Source organism: Bombus pyrosoma, linkage group LG13 (assembly GCF_014825855.1).
Source record: "Bombus pyrosoma isolate SC7728 linkage group LG13, ASM1482585v1, whole genome shotgun sequence".
Taxonomy (NCBI): domain Eukaryota; kingdom Metazoa; phylum Arthropoda; class Insecta; order Hymenoptera; family Apidae; genus Bombus; species Bombus pyrosoma.
Genome location: NC_057782.1, coordinates 1897200 through 1922130, shown reverse-complemented (window position 1 = coordinate 1922130; position 24931 = coordinate 1897200). Strand labels below are relative to the sequence as shown.

The window sequence follows — 24931 nt, the reverse complement described above, 5'->3', positions numbered from 1 at the left end:
ATATACATGCATACATGTATGTATCGTTAAACATTAAACTATATGTGGAAAAATGGTATAGTATCGCTGGATAAAAATGAGAAAATTAGTGTTAAAAAGTATGATCAATAAATTGTTCCATAATGAAATGGATCCTAGGCTGCTTTACCAAATTTCTTTTCGTTGGATCAAATTTTTATGAAACTGTTTGACTGATTACGGAGGCAGTGGAGGAATGCTTTAATGAAAGAACGAAAAATTTAGATGGAATAAATTAATTGACAGATAGGTAGAAATATTGAAGGCAAGTTAATAGATATTTTAATTGAAACGATTGATGTTCTTTCAAAAAATATCGATGACAAAACTTTCCGGAAAACTTACTAATTTAACTTGTTAATCATTTGAAATTGTAAAAATATGTGCAATACACGTGTACCAGTATCACGAGAAAACAATTCAGAAATAATTCAAATTTGCATATAAATATCTTTCTGCTTGTAAGTTATTCTCCAAATAACAATTACAAAATATAATTATAGAATAAAATATTTATTAAGAATTGAGCTTATAGCATTCTTCCTGAACATTGTCGCTTAAATAGGACATTGTATTTGCATGTTTATAAATTATTATCCGGATTTCTGCTTCCTAAATCGCTTTTGTGTTCGAGTTGTAAATGTGACTCTTAGATTAATTTTATTACAAATACATTATTAGTTCGTAGAAATCAATCTGGTATTTAACCCCCTAAATGAATTTTCCCATAATTGAGATCCAATTAAATCGCTTTCTCGCACTGGCAAACGATAGATTCGCTGCATTTCTTCGAAATTCTTAGGCCCGATTTGAAAATAAAATTTACAAGAATTGCTCGTTTCGTGATATCTGATACACCATTTCATTTATCGAAGAAAATAATGTAAAAAGTTTGTATAAAAGAAGAGAATAGAAATTTATTTATATACTGTCATTTGTCACATGTTTAATTGCGAGAGTATAAGAATATGGCATATGAGTTGTGACATTCTCACAGAATGATACTAATAGATTACATTTAATAGAAATAAATTTAGAACTTATACATAAATGTTCTCTCTCCTTATAATATTTTTCTACTAGAAGATTTTGACATAATGAGCATACCAATGTATAATGTAATGTAATGTAATATACATGCATAATATAATGTAAAAATGTATAATGTCTCTATAAGCGACGTGACATTGGAGTCAACAAAATAAAACAAAATTCTATTGTACAGTACCGTTTGACTACGTATATGTATTGCGGTGTAATACGAATATATGCGAAACACACAATCATATTGTAATCCGTAAAGGAGAATTGCGAAGGCGTAGGTCCGGTCTGCTCTCCCAAGTACGGATACGTAGGTTTATTTACGTAGGCCTTTAACTGTGATTCAACTTCAACTTGGCTGCGGTGGATCAGTAAGTGATTGTGATTAGACTCGAGAGGATTGTTTCCTATACTTTTACCAATAACAACTAAGATTAGTATTTCATTTTTAATATATATTTCATTGATATCCATTCTATTCAGTGAAAATACAAAGGATGCTGCTGCTATTGCTACTCGTGGTAAGTATTTTCCATATCAAACATTTGTTAAGTATCACAGTTTCAATATTAATATAACGTAAATATAGTTTCAGATCTGATATTTAACTTTCTATCTAATATTTAACATACACAACGCTACAGTAATTGAATTATCCCTATTGTTAACGTTAATTATTATTAAGAAAATTGTATGTTTTTTCCTGGAAATTATATATGTTTATTTATATATACATTCAAGTTAGATACATTTCTCACTTTAATAATATCGATTTAATATCATTCATTTTTGTCGTTTCTCCAATTTAGATTTAAATATCCTTTCCTGAATTTTAATATACGAAAGTCATTTCTTCTCGTTTCTTGTAAACTGTAAGTAAAAAGTTACGTTTGTGTATAGTAAAGTATGGATTGGATACTTTGCCTTTTTTCAGTTTTAACTATTTAGTTACGTTAAATTAGATATACAGGGTGTCACCGAGCTGGTAGTGCAAGCCGAAATATGAGCAAACGATCAGCAGGTTATTCTAAATTTTTTTTTTATTGTTTGTTTTTTTAATTTTACAATTTGTCCAGTGGGACATTAGGTAAAATGTTGTAACATGTGATTGAATAGCATGTGGATGGTTGCCCCCAGCGGGGTACCATCTTCGTGTTTTTTTAGGTTATATCCTTTGTGAAGGTTATTTTAAATGCGAAAATAAACGAAGCATGTAAAATAAAATTGTTTCATTTAAGGGATCATTTTCAACAAAGTAGAGTATGAACATGTCTAGTTAAGAATTAGCCTAGAACTTATTTCACACGTAGATTAACCTCCTATTGACTATTTTACTCTTGTCCAGTCGGGAATTGGCCATATTCAAGTTTTCTTTTTTTATTATTTATTTAAATTTTACAATTTTTCCAGTAGGACATTTGGTAAAATATTATAGCTTAAATATTTGGTAAAATATAGCATGTGGATGGTTACCCCCAGCGGGGTACCATCTTCGTGTTTGTTAGGTTATATCCTTTGTGATATTCAAGTATACCTGATTTCCAAACTCGATCGTCTCGAAAATGGATCTCTCTACGAATAAATGTCACTCTACAATCTTGTCTTATCTTTTCATGTAGATCTTTTCGACTTGTACCGCCAATTCGGTGACATTCTGTATAAAGCGAGCGATAATCGAAATAACATTCGATTTTAAGCTGATCATAGTATTTGTATTGCATCTGTGAAAATTATACTATAGTTTAAACCTGATTAAACTGAGTACGTAAAAGCTTATCGACATATTGTTTCACTACGTATCTCTATTAATTTTAGAACATACATATATCATTGGAATTATGATAAAAAATTTAGAGATTTAGTAATGTGCATCCATTAGGAAGTATACCCACTTATGCATGCTTATTTCTTAATATCGACATTTGTTCTTTCATTCATTTTAAAATATTCCAATCCAGCCAGTATAAAGATAATAATTTTATCGGTTGATCTCGATGAAATAACGATATGATGCATCCTAAACGCTACATGAGTGGGCGATTCTGATATTACTTCAAACTGTAAACGTTATATTAAAATCGTGCATTTGTCTATTCACAAGTATCTTACTTTACGTCTGCTTATAATTAAAAGTTCATTCTTGTGTTCAACCTTTTTCACATTTTCACAATTTTCTAAACTTCATTTCGATTAATACAGATTTTAAAGCGATTTATAATCCATCGTAAAGAATTACATTTATTATTCTTAAAATCGTTGATAAAATATGAAATAAATCTAATTAGTAAACGAAAGAAAAAGTAATATTTTCCATACAGGTATTTGAATTTTGACGTATTATTATAAGAGAGTTTTAATAGAGATTGTCATAATTTCGATAAAGAGATGGAGATCTATGGATTGCTCACGCACATACGTAAAATGAACAAAATATCTGTCAAGACGCGTGGTACAACCAGAAAACAGATTTCGTGGAAAAAAGCGTGGAATAAAATCTTTTCATTTGAGGCCTTGTTTTCGAGAAAATCAAATTTGAAAATTCATCGAGTGCGCGTGTTTCGAACTAATTTTTGATTAAATACGTTTAAAATCGATTTTCTAGAAAGCCAGGTTTCAAATAAAGAAACTTTATTCGATATGTTGGATTTATTTTAATTACTACGAAATATTCAAAGTTAACAAACTGAAATTTATCGCGGAGATGGGCATTAAAATCTTGGACAATATGTACAATATGTATTTTCGCACAAAGACCGATTGCGAGATTATGTTTCTGATTCTATCTATTTCCTGGCAATTGTTTATTCTTACTGGTAATGAGAAGTTTTCTCAATGTTGTCTTTTGTTTTCTTTATAAATAGACGGCATACAGAATAGAAAGAGTACTGATCGCTGATCCTTACACGCCTCGTGAAAAGCTTGACAGGATTATTATGTCGATAATAATAATTTTTATCAAGTATCAAGAATCAAGGAGCGTAAAGATTGCTTATAAAATAAACATTAAATTATACTTTTAACTTGCTATTGTTTTCACTCGTGTAGACTATTTCGAGACGTTACAAGTCAAAAAGAATGCAGAGTTCTGTAAATGACAGCTTTTAAAATCACGCAAATTTTATGATTTTTTCGTAAAGATATCATCTCCCTTGTTAATGAATATTTACCGTGTTTATTAGGTAGAACATACACGTTGCACGCACAATGACTTTCATATATGTTATTTGATCGAAGTTATTCGATTATATATTCACCTTTCAAAGCATGTCTTTCGTATTGTTATCATTTGTCAGTAAATGTGTGCATAATTTAAGAAATATTTTTCTATCATTGATGAATGAATTATTTTAATAAAATATAGGGTAATTAAAAATTTGTTAAATTCCTATTATTTAGTTGTAATATTGTACTTTCTATAAAGTGATACATTGCCATAAAAAAAGAAGATAGTAGCAGCAAAAATTCAAATGGAAGAAAAAAAGAGAAAATTAGAACATATGCAACATTAACACGATACACGTATAAAAGTTTCACTGACAAAGATGACGCTTCATATATACGCACACAGTTGCGCCAATTCAACGTGTACAAGAGCCTTAACTCGTAAAAGTGAAAGCGATGCAAACGAAGGAGAAAATATGATCGTGAAACTCGACCAATTGATCGCTATAAAAAGATAAATTGGGCTTTCCTGCATGTGGCTCTGATAACCTTGTTCGACTTTCATTATTGGAAATTTTATAAACGAAAGAATCCTTTTCCTTCGTTGTACATAAATTTAGAAAACTGTACATTGTTCCTTTTTGTTATCGAAAAGTTACAATTTTGTAGATGAAATTCTCCGTGATAAATTCATTAATGCGTTCATTGACAATGAACTTTCTCAAAATAAAAAAGGATCAATAGGAGTCGATTCGTCGCATGTGTACCGTATCGTGTAATTACGAGATTGTAACATTTGTTGTTCATGTACAGCTCTGCACTTGACCATAGTGTCATTTTATCTTTCAAATCAAATGTAATATCAGTGTAAGTACTATTTACCTATGTCAGGTAGGCTTGTCTATCGATCGGTGATTATACACGTCATGATCGATCTTTATTCAACGGCAATCCGAACTTCCTGCACAGAAATATTTATAGTACTTCATCTGACCCTGACTAAACTAAACGCACTGCTATTAAAGCAATCATATAATGTAATACCTGGATGCACGTGACTATGTCATTTCAACATACATAGTTGTACATCGTTTCAATTCTTGTGATATATATCGTACAATTACTTTTTGTCGTCATCAAATACAAAATTATAATGTAAAACTTGAGTTTCTATACGAGCATTCATACAGACCGCGTAATAGTATTTTATAACAGCGAATTAAACCTTGATAGACGCTTTATATTATAATGAACATTACATTAGAAAAGTAATATAACGCAAGCTACACAATACAATATATAGTTGAACAATATAAATTAACACGTAAGAGAACAAATAAATTGATCAATTTACACCTGTGATACGAACAATGAGTCATTCAGTGTCAGGGTAACAAGTACGTAAGATGATCTTCAATTTCCTACATTTAACAACTTACGGATAGAAAATTAGTTATTCAAAAATGTGAATAGCGTTACGTAGCCATTACGGTACTTACAAATCTGCAATGTGATATGAAAGCGAGGCATTTATTAATTATATTAACTACGTATTTCGAAATTCGTAATATCGAACATAAGTTATAAAATAGTTATAAATTTAAAAAATCCTAAATTTTATACGGGCAAATATGAAATATAAAAACACTAAATCAACATTCGATCATGCGAAACATAAGATAACGATCATTCGTTAAAAGTGACAAATATAAAATGTAAAAAATTAGCTATAAATAGAAAATGAGATGAAAATGATTTTATGCGGGAAAAACCGCGCCAGTTCCTCGAAAGAGTAGGGGAATGACGGTAAAGGAAAGAGTGGAGATCCATAGAATGGTCGGCGATAGCTTTGAAAATACAAAGCATCCACATCGTCTCAGTCCCCGTATCGCGTCTGCTCCGCTCACTTCGTTCAAATCCGTGCGGATGATTCACTGTGGTACACATATATCGATTTCCTTTTTCTACCTCATTTTCATTTTTATCTATAAATTCATTTGCAAATAATAAAAGACAAATAATAATAGATCACACAAGCTATTCAAAGTAGAAGATATATTCAACAAAATTCAGATAAAAGATGTATTAAAATTCCATTTTAATTTTTACACTGCAAGGAAAATGAAAATGTTGTTCAAATTTTAACGCTTTACGTTTGAAATCAAATGTCCGTTTCTTGTTAGTTTTATGTATCGAAGAAAACATGAGCTATGACATACTTTATACGATTTGGTCAAAAATAGCAGAGTCTTGTGTCATTTCACTTTTCTTTACTGAATTCTGAGAACGTAAAATCTTTCAAAAAGTATCGTTAGACAACGAAATATCCATTAGCTTTGAACAATTTTATACGTGATTTACAAAAAAAGAAGAAGAAACACAGAAAGAAGGGGAAGAAAAGAGAACAGCATGGTGATATAATTCTACCGTAGTTTTATAATCATTGCAACGACTATGCTTTTGTGGATATTGAGCTGCCTGAACCTGTTAACGGTAAGCTGCATTCTGACACTTTTGTAATTAATTTCCTTCCATATAACACGTCTCAAATGCGCCTCTTCACATTAAAACACGTAGGAAAGACATAAATACAATTTCGTATTCGTAGCCTAATTAATGTATCAGGTACGCGCAACAAACTTTCATGGTATAGTTTAATTAATGGCACATATACTATAGTGGATAGTTTAATACAATTAAAACAATTATTCGAAACCTTTATTTCTGACCAGCAGAAAATGTTGAAAAATATATTTCATGTACAAATGATTAAGCAGCGTTTTGTTATAAGCAGTGTATTTAAAATGCAGAACGAGTCCGGTAACTGAACTGGACTTAACTGTTTTTTTGATTGCAATCAGGCAAAAATTGTAAAGGAGAATTTTGCATTGTTTATCAAGCTCTATCATCGTGCAGTGCGATTTTTTACAAAAAGACACTAGTGCATTAGTATTGATTAATTCCTCCTGCCAATACTCTTCGAAACATATAACTTTTATTTAACTTTCCAAAATATCTAATCGTTTTTCTTATATTTTCCTTTATATTGATCAGCACTGATACTTAAACAGTTCCTTTAATTCATTCTCTTCCTATTTTTTAAAAAGTCCCACAAGAATAACCGAAGGAGATTTAAGTTTAAACGTGATGTCCAAGACGTCGGATCTTCGGTGCGAAATCATTTTTATCGCTTTTCCTCATTTTGTACCTACAACTAGGCTGTGTATATAATCTTTCCTTCTTTACTCAAACGAACTATACTTTTTTCAATTGTGTTCTCTTCTCCTAAAATATGTTCGCCGCAGTTGTACACGATTGGCGTATTCGCGACGATGATCTCTGCTGCAGGACTTGGATTGTTATCGCGCTTGATGGGAACAATAAACACATCCACTTTCTCGTTACTTGCAAAACCTATCTTCGCGACTGTACGCTGACGCGAACTGACATAACTTTCAATATTGCACTAGTTAATAATTGAATAAGATGGTAAGTCTAGATAAGTCTGCACATGAGGCGTCATAAATGACACGAGAATTCTTATTAATATCACTGTTAGTAAACATAAACAACGACGTGACATTTCAATTATCGATGAACATTGTATAAAATTTGACAAAATATTAATTTCTTTGAAATTGTATTTTAATACTTGTTTATTCAGATTGTTAAGAAGAATCAGCTAAGGCAAAAAAATCACAGGGTTCCACCTAATAAAATGCAATTGCTCTTTGCAACTGCACCGGTGCAGTTCTGAAAGAATACGCTGCGGTAGAACCCGATAAATAATGCAAAATTCTCTTTCACATTTTTTTGTATTTGGGATAGGAACATACTGTGACGAACAAAAGTGTAAACACACTCCGCCGATTTTATGTAAAAGGCGATACTACGACTAATTTTTCAAGCGATCGGTAAAGATTAGATAACAGTAACTACAAGCTACGTCTGATTAACGAAATGTAATAGTTTATTTTCATTAACATTAATAATGTACAGAATATTTTATAATAATTGTGTTTTGAAGCAATGTTCACAGTTTTGCGCGTTTCGTCAGAAACGTTTATGACAGCATGTAAATGTCAGGGAAACGAAACTGTCAATAAGCACTGATTTTCCACTGTTTCGCAGTCAACTGCTTCACGCCATCGTTAGATTACTTTTCAGTTTGATGTGCTTAATCCAAGATGAAGCCACTTAATGAAGATAAAGAGAACAGTATTATTTGTTTGTCGTTGCGGCAAATTGCAGAGAAATGTGGTGTCAGTCGTACGATAGTTGCAAGAATAAGAAAAAAGTATGTTAGTGCATCAATTTCTTCACAAAACGGTAGACCGCGACTTATTTCGGATAGAGCAGCACGTGAAATCGCACGCTGTATTCGGTCGGACAGTAACAAAACACCAAAAAGTGCTGCTCAGGAAATCGAAATAAATGCTAGCGAATGGATCATTCGTCGCTCTTTAAAGAGAATTGGCTTTCGAGCGAAGGAAAAAGAAAGTAAACCAGCTCTTTCAAACAAAAATATTAAATTACGAAAACAATTTGTTGACACCTACAAAGAATGGACGACCGAAGATTGGAAAAGAGTTATATGGAGCGACGAAACAAAAATTAACAGATTCGAATCCGACGGAAGGTCCTGGTATTGGACTTCATCCGAGAATAATGATCAACCAGGTGGTATAAAACAACCTATGAAGTTTGGAGGTGGCTCCATTATGTGTTGGGGTTGCTTTACTCACACAGGTGTTGGTCCCTTAGTTCGAATCGAAGGTATAATGCGAACAGAGCATTATTTGACCATTCTACAAAGTAATTTACCTTCTGTAGTTAATTCTATTGGATATAATGAACGTGTAGTAGTATTTCAACAAGACGGGAATCCTAAGCATACCGCAAAAATAGTTAAAACCTGGCTAGAAAATCAAAATTTTTCTGCGATGAAATGGCCAGCACAAAGTCCGGATACGAATCCGATCGAAAATTTGTGGTCCATTTCGAAAAGAAGGCAAAATATAATAATCCACCTTGAGGTGTTCATGAATTATGGGAAAGAACGCAACAGGAATGGTACAATATCGAACCACGAATAATTAAAAATTTAATTGACAGTACGCCTCGTAGATTAAAAGCATTAAAAGAAAGTAAAGGAAAGTGGACGAAATACTAGGTTGAAACCTTAATTCGACGAGTATAGTTAAAGTGCAAAACTGTAAACATGGTTTGAGATGTCCATTTTTGCTAATGTTAATGAAAATGAACTATTACATTTCGTTAATCAGATGCAGCTTGTAGTTACTTTTTACATTTTTGCTTGTCACTGTATATGGCCAGCATATATGCCCAGTTACTAGACTGATCTTATATCCAAAACACATGCAAAAAAATAGAAACAACCATTGTATAATTAGTACATATTTAATAACAAAAACGGTGAAAGTGCGCTGTTTCTAATCCTGTTAGAATCCTCATATTTATATAAATATTCTACTTAAAACAAATTACTTTTCGATATACTTTAACTGCAATTTGATTAATTTTTAAATACCTTAGTTATCTACAAATCTTTATGTATTTTCTCACATATGTACATCAGTTGTTATTCTTGTTTACACAACTGATAAAACTAAATGCGTTCAAGAATGAAACATCAGCTAATTAATTCCGCGTTCTAATGCATTGTACCATTGCATAGTGCTCCATTTTTATTACTATGGTACATTATCATCGAGCAAATGTTAAGATATCTTACGATTATAATAATCTTATTATAATTATTCTAATTATATTAATACATATTACATATTGTCATGTATGACATAAATTCCCACTCTTAATTACCCAATAATATCTACATAACACAAATTTTCACACAACATTCGCTCCCATGTAAACAGAGTTTGGTTGAACATACATGTGTTTATAGACCGTGAAAAACTGGCTGGTAAGGAAGAAAGAACATTATAAATACATATACATATACAGGGGATCTCACCTAACTCTGCCAACCTTAATTGCTCTCTTTTTTGTCACGATACAGAAAAATGTTTCAAGAGAAAGTTATTGTACATGCATTTCAGAAGGAAAATTAAGCTATAAGAATGAATGTCATTTCAAGGTCATATTTTCTGAGATTTTACTAGCAGTAATGTCATTTAAACGATACGGTCAATTTTTTGGTTTACGATTAAATACGATGTCCCATACCATATCACTTGAAATAATTTGGGCCACTAATTCCGCAAGCAATTCGTTGAGGTACAAGTTCAAGGAAGATGAATTACTGAAACAAAATGAAAGAAATTTTCGTCATTTCAATGTTATGGGACATAGTGGCATACGTTTTGCTCTGATTATTTTTAATGGTAAACGAAAAAATGATTCGTTCCATTAAAAAAAACATTACTACTAACAAAATCTCAGGACATACGACTTTCAGATGATTTTTACCTTCAGAGCTTAATTCATCCCCTGAAATACAATAACTTTCTCTGGAAAAAATTTTTGAAACGTGACAAATAGGAGAGCTATTACAAGTTGAGGGTGGCAGAGATAATTTTGGCCTCCTGTGTATGCACGATATATGTATATCTACGTACATGTATATCTTCTTTCCCAAAGTTTAGAGTTTCTTGTAATTTACAAATATTATCGTTCTTTAATATTATATAACTAAAAATTTGTACATTTCTCCTGTCTTATATAAATCGCGAATAAGTAAAAGCAATAAATACTTTTGAACTTGAGCCTTTAAGTATTATATTACATGCATCAACCATTACTCGTTATTTTAATACACAATAGTAATTATAGTGTTTGCAATAATATTTCTTCTCGTCCTATTATAATATGTCGTCTCTTATGCATAGTGTTTACAATTTGAAAGTCATGAATTTTGGGAAACATGTTTCTCAATGTTTCTTATATTTTATTTTTAATTCCTTGCAATTGAGACGTTTAATATATCGACAGATTTTTTCCTTAATCTTTATTAATTAAATTAATATTAAAAAATTATTTATACCGGTTGTGTAAGAAAATGTATTTATAAAAATTTATATCACGATAATATTTAATAAAATTAAGTAATACATTAATGTAATTGAGAGCGCAAATAAACATATAAAAATATTTGCAATTATAATGCCTAATATTTTTGCATTTTCCCATAAAATAAGCATAATAAAATACTGCTTTGGTATTAAAAGTTACCCATATTTGGTATGTAGCGTATAAAAGAGACAACTTGGCGCGCTTATATTCTTAGAACGTATGGTAAAACGTTGTTGAGTAAAATGCACTAATAATTAATGCAACGTGTTATGCATGTCAAGTTGAAATTGCGAAGGTCGTAATTGAATATGGAAAACGAATGGACTCTCGATGAATGTCAATTTTATTAATGAATAGGATTATTGCTGTGACACACATTTGAGTATAGAACTAAAATTGATCTAATTACGTACATACAACGTCCAATAATACACAATGAGTATTATTAACAAGTAACGTATATTGTAATGTAAAGCAAATTGTCTCTTCGAAATTATTAGTCATATTTTTCTTGCAAATTAATCATTAATTCGTTTAATTCAAATATTAATTTTTATATGTTTAGATTCTTAAGCAATGCTTGCAAAACGTACAAAGTGTATATTATTTATAAAGTTTCATAAATTTACAAATTGCATACAGTAGCTGTAAAAAGTGTTTGGTTATATGATATTGAAAAATTAAGAAGAGCTTCATTAATAAATAGTTGGAATCAAGAGTGTCCTAGATTCTAACGGCAAAACTTTGTTGGTATACTCTGTGGGACAAAGGAATTAAAAAAGCGTAAAGCAGATTATTTAAAACCTCATTAGAAAATGACTTTTATGACAAAAACACGATGGGAATGGTAACGGACTTGCGATTTCTGCGATACAGTGTAGCAACAAATCAACAATATATATTTTTCTCTAATCTACTTGCATATATGATCCATGTTTATTGTCTAAGATCGTCAAAGATAGCGTAACATTCTTAGCACTTCTAGAGGTAACTGATACGTTGTCGCCAGTATCTCAAAATACTCATTGCCTTTGACAATACAAGATTTTTCTTTTTTTTATTTATTTATTATTTGTTTACATTTTACAATTTGTCCAGTAGGACATTTGGTAAAATATTATAGTTTAATATTTGATAAAATATAGCATGTGGATGGTTACCCCGAGCGGGACTCTATCTTCCAGGTTGTTTATTGTTCTATTATGAGGTCTGCAGGATGCTTCTTCCTCAGTCTTCTTTCTATTATTGTTTTATTCGTTTCAGCAACCAGCTGATTTCGGTGTGTTGCGAGTCTTTCTTTATACTTTTTTGCATATCTGGCGATTTCCTCTTTTACTGTTGGAATTTTTTAATCTTTTCGTATGTCTTCATTTCTCACGTACCATGGAGCGTTAACTATTGTCCTTAAGATAAGACAATACAAGATTGACAACGATCGAAAGTAGAATTTATTACTTTGTGCAACTCATTTATATTTCCTCTTGTTCCAGTAAACGCGTTACTAATTCTCTTAATAGATCATGGCGCGAATTTGTATTTCGTATTTTTTCTTAATTAGGTTCATAAAATATACCGTTTCACCGATATAATTTACAATAGAACAAATGCATAGACTCGTCAATGAAATTTTACAGGCATTGGAAACAAAACAATATTGCACGGCACTATTTATTGACATTGAAAAAGCATTTGACAAAGTTAACCATGAAAAACTTCTTCAAACTATGAAAAAGCAATTTCCAGAACAAATCTACAAATTACTTAAATCTTACTTAAACAATAGAACCTTTGTAGTAAAAATAAATGACGCATATTCTGAAATTAAGGATATCAAGGCAGGAGTACAGCAAGGAAGCGTCCTAGGACCAATATTATACACACTCTATACAGCAGACATACCAACAACTGTCAACAGCAAAACTCTAACGTTCGCGGACGATACGGTCTTACTAACTCGACACAGAAATGCAGAAACGGCTGCCGCACTATTACAAGAACACATTACAAAAATAGAAAAGTGGCTGCAAAGCAAACAAATAAAAGCGAACACCAGTAAGTGCAATCACATAACATTTATGCTTAGAAAAGGAAAAACACCAGACATCCAACTAAATGGCGCCCACATAGCACAAACAAAGTATGTCAAATATCTAGGAATACAATTAGACACACGCCTTACATGGAAGCATCACATAAAATCAATAACAAACAGAATACGTGAAAAAATGAAGCAGGTGTACTGGTTAATCAATAGAAAATCTAAATTAAACATAATGAATAAACTAAATATATACAAAACAATAATCAAATCAATCTGGACATACGGAGTCCCACTATGGGGGACGGCAGCAATGAGTCACATAAATAAAATAGAAACAGAGGAAGCAAAAACCTTAAGGACAATAGTTAACGCTCCATGGTACGTGAGAAATGAAGACATACGAAAAGATTAAAAAATTCCAACAGTAAAAGAGGAAATCGCCAGATATGCAAAAAAGTATAAAGAAAGATTCGCAACACACCCACATCAGCTGGTTGTTGAAACGAATAAAACAATAATAGAAAGAAGACTGAAGAAGAAGCATCCTGCAGACCTCACAATAGAACAATAAACAACCTGGAAGATGGAGTCTTCGCTGGGGGTAACCATCCACATGCTATATTTTATCAAAACTTAAATTGTAATATTTTACCAAATGTCCTAATGGACAAATTGTAAAATGTAAACAAACAATAAATAAAAAAAAACCGATATAATTTGGTCTCAAACTTTTGACAGATACTAAATGTGTATAAACTGACAATTTTCCTTATTATAAACGGATGTATATTGCGTTCCACTGAAAGCAAATTACAATTTTAACCAATCATATCTTATAGTGGCACCTAAAGCAAGCGTTGAAACCGCTAAATTACTGTTAGTAAAGCATTGTCTGTACGATCCCTGTCAGTTATTTTCTCCGTCACCTTTCCCTTGCTTCCGTTGTCCCCAATACTGCAGATCTCACTATTCTTTATACTGCCTTGTTTTATCATTAACAATCTGTGTATACGACATTAAAGATAATTTTGCTGTTAGAAGTACATTTCTAGAAGTACGTTACAAAAAGAATCGAATATAATTGCACACGCAGCTCTTCGCATTTGTCTCATAACGTTTATATATTAAAAATATCTTCCATCCCACTGAAAGTAAATTACAATTTTAATCAATCGTACCTTATAGCGACATCTAAAGCGAAGCATAAAAATAATTCTTCCAGTGTAAATATATTTTATTATATTTCAGTTTTATAATAATAGAGGTAGGCTTCTTCTAATCTTGTAGGAATACGATAAGGCAAGATACAAAATACGAAAACGAGTCATTCAAATCGACATTATATGTTTTCAAAGAACACAAGATTGCAAAATGTTGTGCCATAATTTAACTTGTGCATGTCGTCGGAGAAATGAAAATTTATTTCCATCTCTAATAATTCACAATAAATAAATGCGCATTCACATATTTATACAAAGACATGATTTTTTATTATAAATTATGATTGATATATTATTATATTTATTTTTCGAACGACAGAATATTTTGTTCAATAAAAAAAGTGGTATCCCCGAAGCATCTTGTCATCGTCATCACCAAAATAATGTTATAAATTGATTTGAAATTCTTATTTGAAACATATTTTCTTATTATTGAGATCAAATTATGATTCCCTATTTTATCTCGAATCTCGTAATTGTTAGAATAATTTTGTAAACTATATATATATAACAATTTCAGCTACTATAGCTTTTGTAATTGTTTTACTTTCGATTATATTGCGCTGCATGTGCAGATCTCATTATAATCCTTTCGCAACATGATATTGCACATTCTAACATCGTATCCACACAGCTGTTCACAACAGCTCGCAAGCAATAGTGTGAACGCGACATAACGAATAGGAAACCAATAGTCATTCAATCGAGACATAACAGAGCAGTTATAAAAGTATAACTATATACTGGAATAATACCATGGTTATAATGTCACTTAATTGCCACTTGCAGCTTCCATATTTTCTTAATAATAATATATACTGATGAAATTGTAATTTTGAGAATTATGCAGAGCGCTTATTCAGCAAAATTATATAGTCTGATATTCGAGAAGAGTAAAAAATAATAATTGAGCAAAAGTAACGATAAACATTAGCGTGCCATGAAAATTATCGGAAAGGAACAGTTCTTTTATAGCACAATACAATGTAACGATTATGTCCAATTTATTGGTCTTTTGAATAGAAAATTGGGAAAATTTGATTTCTGAAACAGCCATAGGTTATCTAAAAAAGCAAATGATTTTAATGCACTTTTACATTTATTCTTAGGGTAAATATGCCAACTTTTATATAATAGCAAAATCAATGTAAAAGATACTTTGTGTATTCCTATATATTTATCATCATAAAAAAAGAATTTTTATATCAAAATATATTACAAACATTTACTTCTTATAAGTGGAATCATGCGTATACGTACTTATTTGTACCAATCTTATAGTGAATTTGGAACAAATACAACCGTTATACATTTTTTTTTATTATTTATTTAAATTTTACAATTTGTCCAGTAGGACATTTGGTAAAATATTATAGCTTAAATATTTGGTAAAATATAGGGTACCATCTTCGTGTTTGATAGGGTATATCCTTCGTGAAACCGTTATAAAAAATGTGTCATAAAAAAGAAAGACAAATACGTTAATTTTGAAGTATTTGTTTTATGATGAAGAAAATAAACTCCATCATATTGGGAAAGAATAAAGCAATGATAGCTTTTTATCATAAATGTATGTTACTTTGATTTGTCCGACTTCTTCAAAATCTAAGATAGATTTGTTGAGGTTATTAGATGTATAATGAGAAAGACGCGTGGATAAATTATAAGGTAGCAAAATATATTTGAAATACGGAAGTGAAAATTACAAGAATGAAATAATAATATGAGCTGGTTCAGATCCCCACGCTAGCAGTGTTACTCTATAACTGGAAAAAAGCCCGAAGCCAACGTCGCCTGTCGACTGTTTATGGTCTGCCTTCGTCGCAGTCTTTTGTCTATACGCTGTTGATGGCTTCCGTGCTTTAGAAAGCTAAAAAGACCAGATGTAGAGTTTTCTTAAAACCGGTGACCTTCAACAAGATTATCTACATACAAAATTTAGAATCTGTAGATCACGTTATTGCGTCATGCTGGTATAAGTAATACTTCTTCAAATGAAATATCTTTTCTCAATTATATATTGGTAAACTCACCATTGTTGAATATATTTCTACATTATTAACCCTTAGAGTGCTATGGATGCATATATGCGTCTGGCGAAAGCCATCGCTGTGGACTAAGGACGCATATATGCGTTTGTCAATTTTTCCGAGCACCTACGCAGAAGTAATACTATTACGTTCGTGTGAGATAAATATAAACGCATTTCAATGTTAATGCCGCGTTCGAAGAAACTGCCTTTTCTTTTTTTTTTTTTATTTAATACTTTGCATTCACAATTTGTCCAATTTGGACATTTGGTAGAATAATCGTGCCGGCACAACACAATTATCAAGAAGAAAATGTGTTGTTTGTGTGAAAAATAAGAGAAGGAACAACAGAAAATGCGATATCGGATTATGTATCGATGATTGTTTTGAAATTTTTCACGCACAATTGAATTATTAACTTGTGTTATATTTACTAAATTTGGTTTTCTAGTTTATTGTTTTCAAGTTTACTACCAAAATTCTAGTTTATTGTAAATTTCTATGTTTATAATAAATAATTAATACTAAAAGATAACGCTCTTGAATCATTTAATCTCGTGCAAAAGAATTACTATAACTTATTACGATTTGCGCTTTGAATAGTCAATCAACAGAGTTCAGTATAGCGAAAAAGTATTCAGTCCACAGCGATCGTCAGCGCTGGCAGCATGCCGTCCGTACGGATGGCATAGGCTCCGAGTATTCAGCACTCTAAGGGTTAACCCCTAAGGTCTCAATATCGATGTATAAAAGTTGTTCGGGATTTGGAGTGGCCGCCTATTAATTACCGGGACGCTTTATAGGAACCAGACGCGATCCTTGGGCATGTCGACCGTCAAGAGTCGACGCGGACCCATCATAAACTGTGGGACTATTGTACAGTCCAGGTACTTCAGGATCACACGAGAAAAATCCATATTAGCAGTTAGGAACAGACTTGAAACACACCCACCACGAACTTTCCTCCCTTCCACGACAGGAACATCACCCAAAGCCACTCTTGCACTGGGAGTGAACAGTTCATCTTCAAACTTCGAACACTACAGACGTATCAAAACAGTATTCCTCACTTAGTTTGTTCAAGTGCTACATGTGTGTACATGTATCACATTTTTCAAAAAAGTAGATGTAGTGTACGGAAAACTAAAAGTTTATTCATAACTTTTGAACAATAGATCGTTGGAACATTGGAGATTGCCTTCTATATTAAAAAAAGACTAGAATATAATATATTATATCAATATAAAATTAGAATATAATTTCGTTCGAAGGAAAAATCATATTGGCCGAGAGCCAGAAATTCTTCCTATTTAGTTTCGCCATTGGAAGTATCGTAATTCGTGTGTATTATGCCAAGCTTCCGAAAGTCGAGAATCAATCCACTGAATCCATTTGAGATGAAAGAGTAACACTTATTTTAACATATGTATATCTACCTATTTTTAATTCTCCACGACACAAAAAATAAATCATACAGAGAAATTACTATCTTTTTAACATAAGTAAGCGTAGGTAATAGTATTGAAAGATTAAAACAGACGACCCTGTAGAATATCTAGATATATTTGTATATATATACTTTTTTAACCAACATTACCAAGGCTGGATTGGTCGTGTTGGAACAATAGCTTGGCCACCATGCTCTCCTGATTTAACTCCGCTTGACTTTTATTTATGGAGCCATATTAAATCAATTGTCAAGTTGCGAGCAGTTGAAAGAAAAGATTATTGTAGCCTTTCATACTTTAAAACAATCGAATACGTTAGAAAGTGTTCATAGAAATTTAATTAGAAGAGCAGAACTACGTGTTCGGTAGAATGGGCAACATTTTCAGCAATTTTTGTAATAATAAACTTTATGATTACTTCATATTATTCCATTATGTATTCCTAATCTTCCGTTACGGCAAAAACATACTTAAATTGCGATAATATCCATCGAGACAACGATCTACAGTGAGATCCGTTATAACGAGACGCGATAAAGTGCACGCGTACCGATCGAAAATTCAAAGTCGATTTTCTCGAAAACAAAGCCTCAAACGAAAAATTTTTATCCTATATTTTCGACTTCTTTTTTCGCGTAGAATCACCTCCTTTCCGCTTGTACCACCAGTTACCAACCACCCTCTATATATCTGTCCCAGGATAATGAGTGTATACTCGAACCGGAGCTAAATCAACAATACACTTACATTTTTTTTTTACGTGGGGAGATCCTCGCGGACACCCCGTCGCCCTCTGGAAGGCGACGGGGTAGTGTCGGACTTAAACCGACCAAAACCCCACGGTGGCCATCCCGACGTTTGGCAGAAGTGTTCCGGGGCCTCTTTCGAATTACTGCCGGGACACTCCTTAACAATACACTTACCTATTAAATCCGCAACTACCAAGAGTTGGATGAATTGCAGTATCGTCTTTATAAACGGACTTTTCTCTGGTACTGTTTTTGCCGAATAGGCAAAATGCCTATAGTAGTGCAACAGTACGAACCCCCGAAAAGGACAGTTATACATTTTAGACGTGTATAACAGAAAAAAGATTATAAGAAATATAAAACAAGATCGTACATTAAGTACATTATAATTATCCGTCGATCTGTTACAGCATCCACTACACGGTTGGCATTAGAAGAAATCAGCTATAGCGAAGTTACAGGAATAAAACTACAAGCGAAACTAATAGAAAGGAAAGACACAATATGTTTAAAGTCTAGAAAATTCATCCTAAAAAGTGATATCTGTTAAAACGATTTAATCTTTAACCATAAAAATAAATTTAATATTCTTGGAATCAGTGGACAGAAAATGGTGTTGCGAAAAAAACGAAAAAATCAAAGTTAAAGATGAAAACCATGGACTTGGAAATGTTGTTATTCAGAAATCCATTTCAACATTTGGGATTGAGGATTATTAATAATGATAGTACGAACGTAATGAACATAAGATGTCTTACTTGTATATGAAAGTATTGTCCTCAAACTCGATACGCTTATAGACACGACCTTCCACTTCCAGCATTCGCTTGCGAAATTTTCGACCCAAATCATTTGAGGGTTGTGGCGTAGGCCATGAGTAGATACGTTTTGATCTTATCTTTTTAGCGAGGAGAAAAAAATAAATCATCCTGTTTAAAACAGTTGTATTATCAGTAAAATCTCGGAAGATATGACCTTCAGATAACCTTCGATTACATAAGCTAATTTGCCCCCGGAATTACAATGACCGTACAGTAAACACTATAAACCTATATATCTACCTAATCTATATAAACATTAACCTCTCTGCCTTTTGTTTTACACAAACAAAACATATATACATTATCCATATTCTTCGAATTTGTAATATTTCTTACATATCTTGTATATCATCCTGCAGACCTCACAATAGAAATATAATAAACAACCTGGAAGATGGAGTCCCGCTGGGGGTAACCATCCACGTGCTATATTTTACCAAATGTTTACAGCTATAATATTTTACCAAATATCCTACTGGACAAATTGTAAAATTTAAATAAATAATAAAAAAAATCTTGTATATTCAAGGCAGTAATAATGCGAGAAAGTTTGCTTTTAAATATGTAGGTTTCTGCCAACGTGTTTTGTTACAAATACAAACGAAATATAAGTTATGCAACACGAAGACAGGTGATTAGACTACACCAGCGAATGATTCTCATACTTATTATAGCGTAAACATTGAAATAACTTTGCAAATTTCAAACTACTATAATTTGTAAATTAATAACTTTAGCTCTCCAGTCCCTATAGACAGTTGTACCATCTTTCATTTCATTTATTCAGCTTTATCTGTATTTGTCTACTATTTATATCAATGTATTGATTCGCAATACTGCTTATAGGATTCTTGGATTCTTTTATTTTTTAATTAGTCTTTTCGTATTGTGACATTGAACTTCTTTGCTGTTTTAACACGTTGACTGCCACGCGTGTTTTCAAAAATAGTCAGACCACGCGTGCAGCAGGCCAAGCGTTCTCTGCTCGCTGCTCCCATCGATATTTTCATAATGCGAGTCGCTCATCCGGTGGTCTTACCTCTCGTTTCTTTTGTTTCAATTCCTTCGCATTTGTTTCTCATTTCTCCACTTTCTACAAAATCAGTTTAAATCTTGGCCGAACAGCGAACGGTACAATTTAAAATCTCTGCCCTAATTCGTTGCAATGTCGAAAAGAAAAATTGAAAACTTATTTCTTAGCGAGTCAGATAGCAGTGAAAAAGAAAGCTTTTACGAGGCTTATGATTGCGGAAGAAGCATTAGACGCGCATGCAAACTATGTTATGCAAATAAAAGACGTCGAATGGACCGAATAAAGGCACGAAAGAATTTGAAGAAAACAACAACTTATTGTCCAAATTGTCCCGACCAACCTCAGCTATGTATAGAATGCTTTAATGTTTTACATTCTAAATAATTTTTTTAATAAAGCATTTTCGTATTACTTTTATAACAATTCAACAGTTTTATTATTATGGAATATCTTTTCAAACACCTACGACGATCCTTCGCAAGTAGTCAAATAAGCGACACCCGAATATGGGTTTCGTGGCCTGACCAGAAACTTTGCTGACACCCGAACACGGGTGTCATGGCAGTCAACGTGTTAAAGTAATGACATGTAATAAAAATTTGCAAGCTTTTATTAAAAATGAGAAAAACAAGTATTTTATATATGTATATCTCAGACTTTTTCTTTTTTTTTGCACGTGGAGTAATCCTCATGGACACTCCGCTGCCGCTAATAACGGCAGCAGCAGAATAGTGTCGGACTCCACGTTGGCCATCCTACGCGTATGACAGGGGGGTGCTCCAGGAACCTCGGGTGAATTACTTTCTGTTGCACCCCCTCCCGTCCAGATTCCCTGACTGTTGAATTTAGCGCTAAGGGGGATGCATATCTCAGACTAAACTCTTGAATACTATCATTTTGTATCGATAGAAATAGAATTGAGTACAATTTTCCATGTTACATTGCAATCAAGCCGTTGCAAATAAATATTTTAATACCATTTTGTAAAGAATGGAATTATTATCGCCACTGGTTATCGATTAATACAATCAAAATCTTAGTATCTTCTCGCAGCAAATGGCAATTTGAAAAATATCTGATACTCGGATGCATAAAGATGTGTAGAATAAATTCCAGAATATACTTCTTTTTCCAACACAACGTTTCTTTCTATTTCTAACTATTTTAAAGATGATCACACAGTATTGAGAATATTATTAATCACGTTATTGATCACGCAATTCATATTAAAGGATTAATTCATATTGGAGGATTGTTCATGATCGTCTACTGGTTTGGTGACTAAGCGCCACAGTTCTGTGCTGAAATACGTTGAAATTCTTTTTCCTGCGACGTGATCAACGCGCCAACAACAATAACATAATCGCAAATAACGCACACTCAAAACGACAGGAATAAAATTCTACTGTGTCAATCTGAACATTATATCTGCGTCATATATTAATGCTACGTAAATTAAAATACAATTAAATATGTTATTACTTCGCGTTACTAATTAAGTAATCCTATCCTGCAGGCTCTCGCAATACAGAGTCCTTTAGTTGCAAATTAAATACAAAACGCTAAAGTCGAAATTAAACAAAATATCAATATCAGTAAATAATAGAAATATTGACAATGGTGTTGACTGTATGCAATCGAGGTACCATATTTTTAATCAATATTTATGGTGTTAACTCGAACAACATTCAAGCTCATGACGAACACTAATTTCCAAATTGTTCAGAACACTATATAAAATACACAGTATTTAAGAACCTTTTGAATTTATTAATCCTGATTCATTGTTGTATTGTGTAGGCACAAATTACAATAATATCTTAAATTTTTGTTCGAACAGTGCATCAGATTGTTTATTAAACAAATAATAGAAATATTGACAATGGCGTTGACTGTATGCAATCGAGGTACCATATTTTTAATCAATATTTATGGTGTTAACTCAAACATCATTCAAGCTCATGACGAACACTAATTTCCAAACTGTTCAGAACACTATATAAAATACACAGTAAACGAAATGTATCCCAAATGTGATAGAGAAGATTCTTTAAACACCTTTTGAATTTATTAATCCTGATTCATTGTTGTATTTTGTAGACACAAATTACAATAATATTTTAAATTTTTGTTCAAACAGTGTATCAGATTGTTTATTAAACGACTAACGATTAAACGATTCATCACTCGCTCTATGATTTCAATGAAGAATAAAACGCTATATTTTTCATTTTCTAATAAAACCTTGAAAATATTGAAATCATCTTATACAACTTTCTTATATTCTTCGTATAAGACGTGTTACCTTACTGTATTTCTCTGTTTACTTATCGACATAGCATAAAATAAAATTTACAATTCACGGGAAAACAATTGTTATTTTTCGATCGTTTCAGGTTTCCATCTTGTGCTTGTCTACGAGTGAAATAGAAGCTGAAAAAAGTGGTTGGAACGTTGATCCAAATACGCAATATCACATTCAAACCGACGAAGGACCTGAAAGGTACTTTCGTTTCCAAACACTAAATGGACAATACAGGAAGGAGAAAAGATTATTGGATGGTACAGTTATCGGCACAGAAGGCTGGCTAGACCCTCTTGGATATTTACGACTTAAGGATTACATAGCTGACGATAACGGATTTCGGATTCTCAGGTAACGCAGATAATTATAAAACGCGCATGTCTAAACATACGTATATTATGTTACGTGGAATTTTTCTATTACTCCCCGCAGTACGATAATGGGATTAATTTTATATAAAAATGGTCGTTGGCACGTTTCATTCACACCTGACCCAGAGCCTCCTTACGCTACGTTAATAGTGTTGTCACTCGGAACAAGCGAGTACAGGTTGTTATCGGAACAAACACGGGGACAGGATACGTATAACTGCCACCTTTGAATGTTTGACCTTGCGTCTTATTAATAGTCATAGCGTAACAAAGTCTAATAAGGAACTGCCACCGTTTACATTAGAATGGTAGATCCGATGAAGTCATTGAAATCCGACGTATCATGATTTTTGCTCCAACAGCAATCTGTCAAAACTGTCGTCTCTGTTACACTACACTTGTTCAGATTGTGTATTTACATCGTATCGTTTTGATGGATTTACTTTGCTACTATCTGTCACTATCTTCGACTTTAAAGAATAAATTGGCATCTCCGTAGAATTTAATGAATGAAGAGACTCTACGCGATAATTCGATATATCGACCGAGATATAAATCTGAGAAGAAGCGTCAACGTTATTTAAAATGAAATCGCTGATACTGTTTACCGATTTATTTTGTTGGAGCTAATAATGCTCGCTCTTGAAACCGGAAAAGATATGTATTAAAAGAAGAGTGGGAATAATTCATTCATGCTCTTGGCCATATTACAAAAAATACTAGAGAAGTGGGTTATCGAGTGGAACCTTTCCGTTATAGTTCGCAGAACCTTCCATAGAGACGTTTATGGTAAGAGAAAGCTCCTCAATCGAGGAGCACGCATAAGATCTTTTAAGGCATGCGTTGACTCAGCTCACGTACCTTTGAATATTACGGGCAAGGTTTACCAAGTCTTCTAGCACACAGTGACATTTTCTATCATCTCTCTGTTATTATTATCAGTGTCCTTGAAAGTTCTACCAAAAGTTTCTATTCCACTTTTACGAGATATTCAACTTTCATCCCACACAATGACGCAACATGATAAAAGAATCTTTTTTTTTTTATTATATTGTTTATTTTTAATTTTACAATTTGTCCAGTGGGACATTAGGTAAAATGTTATAACATATGATTGAATAGCATGTGGACGGTTACCCCCAGCGGGGTGCCATCTTCGCGTTTTTTAGTTTATATCCTTTATGAGATCAGCTGGGTGTTTCCTTTTTAGTCTTCTTTCTATTCTTGCGTTGATCGTTTCCGTAGCCAGCCTGTTTGGGTGTGTTGTTATTCTTTCTCTGTATCTTTCCGCGTATCTGGTGATCTCCTCCTTGACCGTTGGTATTCCCAGGTCCTTCCGTATATCCTCGTTTCTAACGTACCATGGGGCGTTTACTATTGTTCTCAGAATTTTTGATTGTAATGTCTCTATTTTGTTTATATGGCTCTTTGCTGCTATCCCCCATAGTGGTATTCCGTATGTCCAGATTGGTTTTATAATTGTTTTATATATTTTAAGTTTATTTTCTATGCTTAGTTTGGATTTTCGACTTGTTAGCCAGTGCATTTGTCTCCTTGTTGTCTGTATTTTGTCTGTTATTGATTTGATATGCTGTTTTCATGTGAGTTGTGTATCTATGTGGAGTCCTAGGTATTT

General features: G+C 32.5%; 2 protein-coding genes across 6 annotated transcripts in view; one reads left to right on the top strand and one right to left on the bottom strand.

Moving 5' to 3' along the window:
• The first annotated feature begins 1430 nt into the window (after positions 1–1430).
• Positions 1431–24931, top strand: part of LOC122574414 — a 34715-nt gene continuing 11214 nt past the window's right edge. The window contains exons 1-2 of one of the 2 annotated variants that reach the window (XM_043742001.1): positions 1431–1580; positions 23016–23275. In XM_043742001.1, coding sequence (XP_043597936.1) covers positions 1557–1580; positions 23016–23275 — 284 coding nt within the window. In that variant the 5' untranslated portion in view covers positions 1431–1556. Of the gene's footprint in view, positions 1581–6085; positions 6715–23015; positions 23276–24931 lie in introns of those variants that run through there. The other variant, XM_043742000.1, reaches the window with a different exon arrangement.
• LOC122574415 (endocuticle structural glycoprotein ABD-4-like) overlaps positions 1708–24931 on the bottom strand; it is a 61634-nt gene continuing 38410 nt past the window's right edge. Inside the window, exons 6-7 of one of the 4 annotated variants that reach the window (XR_006319035.1) lie at positions 10432–10507; positions 1708–2780 (exon numbers count right to left, since the gene is read on the bottom strand). The gene's annotated coding sequence lies outside the window, so the exon portion shown is untranslated. Of the gene's footprint in view, positions 5183–6721; positions 10508–24931 lie in introns of those variants that run through there. The other 3 variants (XR_006319036.1, XR_006319037.1, XR_006319034.1) reach the window with 3 other exon arrangements.